This window comes from Mesoplodon mirus, assembly GCF_964341445.2.
Source record: "Mesoplodon mirus genome assembly, chromosome: 16".
NCBI classification, from domain to species: Eukaryota; Metazoa; Chordata; class Mammalia; order Artiodactyla; family Ziphiidae; genus Mesoplodon; species Mesoplodon mirus.
This window is the reverse complement of record NC_138992.1, coordinates 43,995,041-44,006,245: the sequence shown is the minus strand read 5'-3', so window position 1 is coordinate 44,006,245 and position 11,205 is coordinate 43,995,041. Positions and strand designations below refer to the sequence as shown.

Here is an 11,205-nt window from a genome sequence, read left to right as displayed (position 1 = left end):
TAGTGGGAGCCCTTAGAAGTGGCTTCTGTGTCCTTTGATGTAATCTCATTAGTCCTTGGTAACTTTTGTCTCTGGCACAAGATATTCTAGGCTCATCTTGTACATTTCCTGCCCCAAACCCGGAATCAGTTATTTTCCTTCCATACCTTATACACAGGAAACTATCTAATGCCTCCCACCTTCAACATGGTAAATCTCAGAATGTTTTTGTTTCCATGACACACCAATTCTGCAATTAGAGGTTCTAAAGATGCGTAATAAAGAAGGTATTTCTCTTCCAAGCCCATGGCTGAAAGGTTGTTAATAAGAGCACTGAAGGGCGATAAAAGCACTAAAATTGTTAACTTAAATGGAAAGAACATGACAAAGGTGCCCTCAATGTTAGAAAAACTGCCTGGCTTGAAGACTCTAGACCTTCAGAAAAACCGAATCCCCAAAGTGTGCCCAGAGATAAGCACCTTGACCCAGGTGAGGAACAGCATTATCTTTTTCAATTGAGGATGGAAAATAGGAAGAGAGAAAAGAGTTGAGAAAACAAGAAGCCTTCAATCTCTGGAGACTTAGCTCCCTGAAGACTTAAAGTGGATGGTTGCTGGAAAGGGATCAGAAGGTTTTCTCCCTTAGTGAATTACATATGGTAGGGAGAGAAGATGTTTCAACTTATCCATGTGTTCTGTGACCCACATTTGGAATCAGAGGGTTAGGTCTCTGCCACACTCATCTTTCTGGAGGCTGTCATCTGGAAAGGGGTTGGGAGCCTGGATCTACTTGTCTACCTTGGGGGTTCCATCTGTAAGTGGGTTTGAGGATCCTGGAGATGCTGTTCACCCTAGGGACTATCCTGAAGCTTTTGCATATGGAATGAAGAGCTATGTCTGATGTAAGAAAGGAGTTCTTTTCAATCTCCTAGAGCAGGCTGAACATTGAAATGGAGTGTTGGCAGGAAATGGGAAGGAAGGAACATTCATTTCTTCTGAAGTAGTCTTTAAAAGAAGGTTAGTATTTTAAATAAAGAATATCCTTAAAGAGCAACAGAATGAATCCCAGATGCTTGTGTTAAACATTTCTGCTGAACAATGTGAAACTCCAGCTGCTAAAATCTTGAGGTTGGGAGAAGGCAAGGGATATTAACTTTGCAGTTTTCTTTTTCTTCACTTCTAAACTGTCATCAGTGCTGCAACAACCTTATAACCAGCCAAGTCACTGTAGTTCATTACTCTTGAGTTCAGAGTTATATATAAAAAAAAAAAAAAACTATTTTCTTACCTTCACCAACCTCATTTCCTCTTAGGTTTACCAAAATTATTTGAGTCTGTAGTCTGTGGCCATATCTTTCCAAGAAATACGGTAATACTCAAAAAATCCCCCTTTAATAATAGCTTCCAAAAGTGCATTTGTAGAACAGATTTGGACTTTTTCTTCCCTGAATTTTATTTATTTATTTTTATACAGCAGGTTCTTATTAGTTATCTATTTTATACATATTAGTATATATATGTCAATCCCAATCTCCCACCACCACCACCACCCCCTGCTTTCCCCCTTTGGTGTCCATAAGTTTGTTCTCTACATCTGTGTCTCTATTTCTGCCTTGAAAACCAGTTCACCATTACCATTTTTCTAGATTCCACATATACACGTTAATATATGATATTTGTTTTTCTCTTTCTGACTTACTTCACTCTGTATGACAGTCTCTACATCCATCCACGTCTCTACAAATGACCCAATTTCATTCCTTTTTATGGCTGAGTAATATTCCACTGTATGTATGTACCACATCTTTATCCATTCATCTATTGATAGGCATTTAGGTTGCTTCCATGACCTGGCTATTGTAAATAGTGCTGCAATGAACATTGGGGTGCATGTGTCTTTTTGAATTATGTTTTTCTCAGGTTATATGCTCAGGGGTGGGATTGCTGGGTCATATGGTAGTTCTATTTTTAGTTTTTAAAGGAACTTCCATACTGTTCTACACAGTGGCTGTATTGGTTTACATTCCCATTAACAGTGCAAGAGGGTTCCCTTTTTTCCACACTGTCTCCAGCAATTAGTTTTACTAGATTTTTTGGTGATGGCCATTCTGACCTGTGTGAGGTGATACCTCATTGTAGTTTTGATTTGCATTTCTCTAAATATTAGTGATGTTGAGCAGCTTTTCATGTGCCTCTTGGGCATCTATATGTCTTCTTTGGAGAAATGTCTATTTAGGTCTTCTGCCCATTGTTTGATTGGGTTGTTTGTTTTTTTTGATATTGAGCAACATGAGCTATTTATTTACTTTGGAGGTTAATCCTTTGTCTGTTGATTCATTAGCAAATATTTTCTCCCATTCTGAAGGTTGTATTTTCATATTGTTTTATGGTTTTCTTTGCTGTGCAAAGCTTTTAAGTTTTATTAGGTCCCATTTGTTTATTTTTGTTTTTATTTCTGTTACCCTAGGCAGTGGGTCAAAAAAGATCTTGCATGATTTATGTCAAAGAGTGTTCTTCCTATGTTTTCCTCTAAGAGTTTTATAGTGTCCGGTCTTACATTTAGGTCTTACATTTAGGTCATTTTGAGTTTATTTTTGTGTACAGTGTTAGGGAGTGTTCTAATTTCATTCTTTCACATGTAGCTGTCCAGTTTTCCCAGCACCAATTATTGAAGAGACTGTCCTTTCTCCATTGTATATGCTTGCCTGCTTTGTCATAGATTAGTTGACCATAGGTGCATGGGTTTATCTCTGGGCTTTCTATCCTGTTCCATTGATCTATATTTCTGTTTTTGTACTGGTACCATATTGTCTTGATTACTGTAGCTTTGCAGTATAGTCTGAAGTCAGGGAGGCTGAGTCCTCCTGCTCCATTTTGTTCCCTCAAGATTGCTTTGGCTATTTGGAGTCTTTTCTGTCTCCATACAATCTTCAAGATATTTTTGTTCTAGTTCTGTAAAAAATGCCATTGGTAATTTGATAGGGATTGCACTGAAACTGTAGATTGCTTTGGGTAGAATAGTCATTTTCACAATATTGATTCTTCTAATCTAAGAACATGGTATATCTCTCCATCTGTTTGTGTCATCTTTGATTTCTTTCATCAGTGTCTTATAGTTTTCTGAGTACAGGTCTTTTACCTCCTTAGGTAGGTTTATTCCTAGGTATTTTATTCTTTTTGCTGCAGTGGTGCATGGGATTGTTTCCTTAATTTCTCTTTCTGATCTTTCTTGGTTAGTGTATAGGAATGCATGAGATTTCTGTGCATTCATTTTGTATCCTGAAACTTTACCAAATTCATTAATTATCTCTAGTAGTTTTCTGATGGCATCTTTAGGATTCTCTATGTATAGTATCATGTCATCTGAAAACAGTGACAGTTTTACTTCTTCTTTTCCAATTTGTATTCCTTTTATTTCTTTTTCTTTTCTGATTGCCGTGGCTAGGAGTTCCAAAACTATATTGAATAATACTGGTAAGAGTGGACATCCTTGAGATATGGACTTTTCTAATGAGACAGAGGAGTTTCTTTGCAAAGGAATTTAAAATTTGACTGAACCAAGAGCCAATTCTCCACCTCTGCTTGAATTTTTTTTCCATTAAAATAACAGTGCATTGTTTTAAGAAAATCAAATAATATAAACGGTTTATAATAAAAAGTAACTCTCTTCTGTTCCACTCCCCCTCACCCACAATTTTGACCTTTATTTATAACCACTTTTAATTCTTTTGTTTTCTTGATTTGTCCATTTTCGATATCATGCTTCTTCATCTTCCAAATATGTTTGTATTAATATGTTTAGTTTCTCCATAGTTATCTTTTGAATTTAATATTATTACACCTTTGTTTCTTTTTTTAAGTTAATTTTTATTGGAGTATAGTTGATTTACAATGTTGTATTATTTTCTGCTGACAGCAAAGTTAATCAGATATACATATGCCCACTCTTTTTTAGATTCTTTTCCCATCTGGGTAATTACAGAGTATCAAGTAGAGTTCCCTGTGCTATACTGTAGGTTTTTATTTCTTATCTGTTTTACATATAGTAGTGTGTATGTGTCAATCCCAATCTCCCAACCTTTGTTTCTTTTTTCATCAACTACAATCTCTTTTTATTCCCCACTTAGTAAGATGGCAATGTTGGCATCTGTAATCCACTTTCAGCTCTCCTTCCCTCTTCCTCTTCACAAATTATAAACTTCTTACTTTTATGAGATGTATAGTATTTATAATCTATTCAGTTATCACCATGATTAAATCTTTGTCTCATGGAGAATTCTAAGACGTATACTGTTAATAAGTAAATATCATTTATATGGAACCAATTAATGTACTGTGATTATACTTTCTTCCTCATATACCATTTTTGTTCCCTTGAAGTTTCTAATTGTCTTTCACTTATTCTTGTGCCTTTTGCCTTTATCATGGCCTCATTTTATTTTAAACGTGATCATATTACATACCCTATCAAATGTGCTTTTTCCTTGAGTAACTTCCTTCCAGGAGCCTCTGTCTTCCTGCCCCAATTTAAGCTGATTACTATCTAGGTTTGCTGGATACTGTCAGCCTGGATATCCCTTTGTGGCTCCAGAATTGGACCCACTGCTTCCTGGAACCATGTTTTCCCTCTTTTTTGTTTTACTCACTTACTTTGTAGAAATAACTCTCCAGATAGCACCCTAGTCTAGATATGTGGTAATTAAATTTTTTGAACTCTTGCATATCTGAAAACATGTATCCTTCTCTCCTGTTTAATAGTTGTTTAGTAAAAAAGTTACAGATTGTAAAATATACTCCCTCAGGAAAAAAAGCTGAAGAGTCTGATCATTATAATTTTGTCTTCTTGTGGATACCCCATTACTCTCCTCCTCATCATTTGACTATTTAGAAGAGACCCTAAATTTTGACTTCCCAATTCAATTTCCTTAAACAGGGTGTTGGCACAGCTCAGCCCTTATTTTGAAAGAAGAAGTCACGTTTTACTTTTAAAGAAGAATTCAACTGATTAGAAACTAGGCTTCTTGTGGTCTATCTTTAAAGTGCTTTACAAGTCAGACTCGGGCTAATGGCATTATTGTTTCACTGCTATGAACTAGCAATTTTTTTCATGTAGAGTTTCTAATGTTGTGGAGTTTTGAAAAAAATCTGTTTTCCCTTTATAATGGGAGTTCTAGAAGCAGCTTGAATAAAATGTGCTAGAAACCCTCAAAAGATGGATAGAGATTATTTACACAGTTCAGAAATGCTGCTCATTCTCCCAGCTGCAAATAGAAAGGGAAGACAAAACTTTCAGAAAAGAGAGAGCTTAGAGAGCTGCAAAGAGCCCTGGAAGAGTGTCTGCAAGTCCTGGTACTTCAACCTTTTCAGCCACTCACCAACTAAACAAGATATTTAATCTCACTGGGCCTCAATTTCTGCCTTCATTTATTCAAAGCCACACTTAAGTATTGAGCACCATCTGTGTCTCTGGTAATTTGGCAATTAAAAGAAAAAACAAATGAAAATACCTGCCTTCATGGAGCTATGTTCTAGTCAGAAGAGATGCAAGAAAGAAACATGCAAAACAAGTGGGATGTGAGGTAGTATTAGTACTAAGGAGAAAAATATAGCAGATAAAGCAGGCAGGGTGCATTGTGGCATTCAGCTGAAATGCTGCCAAGTGTCCTTGTGGTCTTCATATCTTGGTGATACTTATGTCATACTTATGTCATGGTGATACATGATCATTCAAAGATGATCATGATTCTTGCTCTAACAATTTTCTATAAAATCCCCGAATGTGTTTTTTAAAAGTTAGTTTGAATTCTTTCTTGTGGTGCTACAGGTCGTGCTTTTAATAATGACTGAAACTCCCCCTATCTATTTTTTTTTTCTTTTAGGTCTATACTGTGCTTGACTTTTAGTGTTAGTCTTTCTTTTATCATTATAGGAAGTCCAGTTTGCCCCCAATATACTGATTTTTTGGGTTATATTTGCCACAGAATGCACAGAATTAAAATAGTCTTGATATTTAACTTCCTAAAACAAAAGTAATACTTAGAAAATTTTTGCACTCACAAAATGGTATCAAATAGAATAACAGCATCCACCATACTCTGAGAGCTAGGCACAATGCTAGGAACTCTTTGTTCATTTTCAAGGAAGTTATAATTATCACTCTCATATGGTTAATAAAATTTATGATTCAGAAAGATTAAGTCATTTGCCAAGGTCAACCAGTGAATACAAGTATAAAATGCGGTCTCTCTTTTTTTTTTTTTTTTTTTTTTTTTTGCGGTACGCGGGCCTCTCACTGTTGTGGCCTCTCCCGTTGCGGAGCACAGGCTCCGGATGCGCAGGCTCAGCGGCCATGGCTCACGGGCCCAGCCACTCTGCAGCATCTCCGCCACTCCGTGGGATCTTCCCGGACCGGGGCACGAACCCGTGTCCCCTGCATCGGCAGGCGGACTCTTAACCACTGCGCCACCAGGGAAGTCCTGAGGTCTCTTTTGAGGTTATTTTCAGCTGTATTGTCTTATTATTCTATACACTTAGTGAAATTCACCAGGGTGTGTTGTTCAATTTATAGTTCCTAAAAACAAAAATTGGATTGCCTAAAGGTGGCAGGTTTGAACAATACATGAATTGTTCCCACTCTCCATTTGTTTACTATCCATTCTTTTGACAAATATTTACCATTCATCTTCTTGTGTCTATGGTGGTCCTGAGGACACAGATGTGAAAAAAAAAGTAAGGTCTTTGTCTTCATTTGGGAATTAAATTAAATGTTAATATATGTAAGCTCAATGCCTGACATTGAAACTTTGAAATAAATTAGAGTTGCTATTGTGGTCTAACTAGCAACAATGATAAAATGGAAGGAGATTCTTTAGAGAATACAGATTCTATTCTTTTTTTCTTTGCTAATTTGACTAATGAAACTGGAAATTTTCAGTCACTTCTAATGACATGAAAAAAAATGGATTAATGTCCTATAAGTTATGGTGAATGCATTTGGCCTAGGACTAATGAAGTGCTGGTATATCAACAATTTTCAAAGATGCACTTTATTATAACTCTTGAGGGTGGAGACCTTGTCTTGTCCCTAGTGATCATGATAGGTTTAAAATCTCCAAAGAAACAAATAGCCATTATCTCTAATTGTGTACAACATTGTTGACATGCATCATAAAGTCCAATGGTAGTACAGCAATGTTCACCTTAAGTGGTTCACACGTGTAGCTGCCCAGGACAAAGATGTGGTCTGCCATAGCTTTTTATTTGACCGTAAACAATTGACAGTAAACAAAGGCAACTCTAAGCAGAGTTGGGTAGTTTGTAAATTGTTATTGCGTCCCTAGTCTCTCCTTTTCATACTTTTACTGTCCTTTTGGATGACCCCCTAACCCAATCACCCCCCTCCCTTACTCCTTCCCTCCCTCCCTCCCTTCCTGCCTTCCTTCTTTTCTATGTTTAACAAATAGTTATTGTGCCTGCTAGGAGTAGACTAGCAGTCTGCTAGATGCTGATAATACAAAAAAGAATGAAAACATCATGTGTCCCTACTCTCAGGTTTAGTGGGGAAAGGTAATCAAATATACAAATATATGTAAAATTATAATTGTGAAAAGTGTCATGAAGAAGAATTATATTGTGTTATGAGGAGTTGTAGTCAGAGAAATCAGGGAAGGTAGACCTGAGAAGTGCAACTGAGGTAAGATCTGAAGGATGGGAGTTATACAGAGGAACACAAGAGGAAAAGCATATGCAGCAACTTTCCCCATCTCTCCCTCCTTGGGCATTCTGGGTCTCACTAAGTCTGGCAGAACAGAAAGGATCTGACATCGTTTGTACTGTTTGTCAGCATCAAGCCTGTCCTTTCTCCTGTCCCATCCATTGGAAATGTGCTCTTCCTCCATCAAGTAGGTAATGCCTCCTGTTTTCTAAGCCTGGCTTTGCTATAAAAACAGGGCTTTCTTATACTTGTTTATTGTATCCTGTCCTGGCACACAGGCACCTAGTGAATTCATTCTACACTACTTTCATTCCTCCTTTGCCTCTGCTTGTATGCCCAAGCTTGCATTAAGCCTCTTGAACCCCTACTGGAACTTTTGCTTCTTCCTCTAGCTGTCAGATGTCTTGAAGAGCCCCAACCCTCTTCTCTCACTTGCCAACTGAGCACATAATCTCTCTGTGCCTCCCTTGATTTATCTCATATATAGTGTCTTAACCATGTTGGTTACTCAGAAAATTTTAACCTCTACCCCGACTCAAACATAGAAATGCGTAGTTCTTCCAAACACTTGAAAGTTTTACATTTTACTTGAATGAGTTTTGTGTTGCAATTCCCCTTTTCCAAGATTTAGAACTCTTATACTTGCTTCTTTAGTCTTTCCTTTAGAAGATTCTGACAGGATGCTAAAGGGTAATGCCTTGTTAATGCTTCTGCTGTGAATGCCAGAGATTCCTTGTAATACTGTTGAGTAGGAAGTGCCAATTTCATGACACTGGGATTAATTTTGGGCTCTAAGGGAGCAGGTCTTAGAGGTCACAGGGATTCTCTAGAGATTAGTTGGACCTTGAAACTATTTCCAATGAAACTATAATTGTTTTGAGAAATCTGACTTGATGTATTGGGTTGGCCAAACAGCTCTTTCATTTTTTTTTTTTTCTGTAAGGTGACTCTAGTAGCACTTAGTTGTCTTTAACTTCATTCAAAACAACTTTGTTAGACTGTATTGTGACAACTGTAATATCAGCGTGCATTAAAAAAAAATACTTATCAAAATTGGTGAATTTTTACCCTCAGAATGGGAGAAAATATTTGCAAATGAATCAATGGACAAAGGATTAATCTCCAAAATATATAAACAGCTCATGCAGCTCAATATTAAAAAAAAAACAAATAACCCAATCAAAAAATGGGCAGAAGACCTAAATAGACATTTCCCCAAAGAAGACATACAGATGTCCAAGAGGCACATGAAAAGCTGCTCAACATCACTAATTATTAGGGAAATGCAAATCAAAACTACAATGAGGTATCACCTAACACCGGTTAGAATGGGCATCATCAGAAAATCTACAAACAACAAATGTTGGAGAGGGTGTGGAGAAAAGGGAATCCTCCTGCACTGTTAGTGGGAATGTAAATTGATACAGCCACTATGGAGAACAGTATGGAGGTTCCTTAAAAAACTAAAAATAGAATTACCATATGACCCAGCAATCCCACTACTGGGCATATACCCAGAGAAAACCATAATTGTAAAAGAGTCATGTACCACAATGTTCATTGCAGCACTATTTACAATAGCCAGGTCATGGAAGCAACCATTGACAGACGAATGGATAAAGAAGATGTGGTACATATATACAATGGAATATTACTCAGCCATAAAAGGAATGAAATCGGAGCATTTGTAGAGACGTGGATGGACCTAGAGACTGTCATACAGAGTGAAGTAAGTCAGAAAGAGAAAAACAAACAAATATCGTATATTAACGCATATATGTGGAATCTAGAAAAATGGTACAGATGAACTGGTTTGCAAGGCAGAAATAGAGACACAGATGTAGAGAACAAATGTATGGACATCAAAGGGGGAAAGCGGGGGTGGGGTGGTTGTGGTGGTGGTGGTGGGATGAATTGGGAGATTGGGATTGACATATATACACTAATATGTATAAAATAGATAAGTAATAAGAAAGTACTGTATACAAATATTAAATTAAATTTTAAAAATTGGTGAATTTTTGTATAGCTATTTTAATATTGAAGATGGAAGAAAAAAGCAACATTTTCAGCATAGTATGCTTTATTATTTCAAGAAAGGTAAAAATGAAACTGAAACACAAAAAAAGATATGTGAAGTATATGGTGAAGGTGCTGTGACTGATCAAATGTGTCAAAAGTGGTTTGGTGAAGTTTCGTGCTGGAGATTTCTTGATGATGCTCCACAGTCAGGTAGACTAGTTGAAGTTGATAGTGATCAAATCAAGACATTAATTGAGAACACTCAATGTTAAACAACATGGGAGATAGCCGACATACTCAAAATATCCAAATCAAGCGTTGAAGATCATTTGCACCAGCTTGGTTATGTTAATTGCTTTGATGTTTGGTTTCCACATAAGCTAAAACAACCTTCTTGACCATATTTTTGCATGCGATTTTCTACTTAAACATAACGAAAATATTCCGTTTTTAAAACAAATTGTGACGGGCGATGAAAAGTGGATACTATACAATAATGTGGAAAGGAAGAGATCGTGGGGCAAGCGAGATGAACCACCATCAACCACACCAAAGGCTGGTCTTCATCCAAAGAAGGTGATGTTTTGTATATGGTGGGGTTGGAAGGGAGTCCTCTATTATGAGCTCCTTCCGGAAAACCAAACAAGTAATTCCAAGAACTGCTCCAAATTAGACCAACTGAAAGCAGCACTTGATGAAAAGCATCTGGAATTAGTAAACAGAAAATGCATAATCTTCCATCAGGAAACACAAGACTGCATGTGTCTTTGATGACCAGGCAAAAACTATTACAGCTTGGCTGGGAAGTTCTGATTCATCCGCTGTATTCACCAGTTATTGCACCTTCGGATTTCCATTTATTTCAGTCTTTACAAAATTCCTCTTATGGAAAAAAATTCAATTCCCTGGAAGACTGTAAAAGGTACCTGGAACAGTTCTTTGCTCAAAAAGATAAAAAAAAGTTTTGGGAAGATGGAATTATGAAGTTGCCTGAAAAATGGAAGAAGGTAGTGGAATAAAACGATGAATATGTTGTTCAGTAAAGTGCTTGGTGAAAATGACAAATGTCTTTTATTTTTACTTAAAAACCGAAGGAACTTTTTGGCCAACCCAATATTAAGAATTAAGAAGTTACTGAAAAATTAGGGCTTCCCTGGTGGCGCAGTGGTTGAGAGTCCTCCTGCCAATGCAGGGGACACGGGTTCGTGACCCAGTCCGGGAGGATCCCACATGCCGCGGAGTGGCTGGGCCCGTGAGCCATGGCCACTGAGCCTGCGTGTCCGGAGCCTGTGCTTCACAACGGGAGGGGCCACAGCAGTGAGAGGCCTGCGTACTGCAAAGAAAAAAAAAGTTACTGAAAAATAATAGTTTTGAAATTAGCCAAGTTATTCAAATAAATTCTTTCAGGACCAGCTGGACTCAGAAGATGCATTTGGCAATTGTACTGCACTGCAGTGCTAGATTCCTAAAAAAAACGGTATTTATAAGAAT

At 37.2% G+C, this 11,205-nt stretch overlaps 1 protein-coding gene across 1 annotated transcript in view; it reads left to right on the top strand.

Moving 5' to 3' along the window:
* Positions 1-285: 285 nt before the first annotated feature.
* Positions 286-11,205, top strand: part of LRRC69 (leucine rich repeat containing 69) — a gene marked incomplete at its 5' end in the record, with an annotated part of 106,540 nt that continues 95,620 nt past the window's right edge. The window contains 1 exon segment of the mRNA XM_082600975.1: positions 286-468. Within this exon segment, the coding sequence (XP_082457101.1) occupies positions 286-468 (183 nt within the window).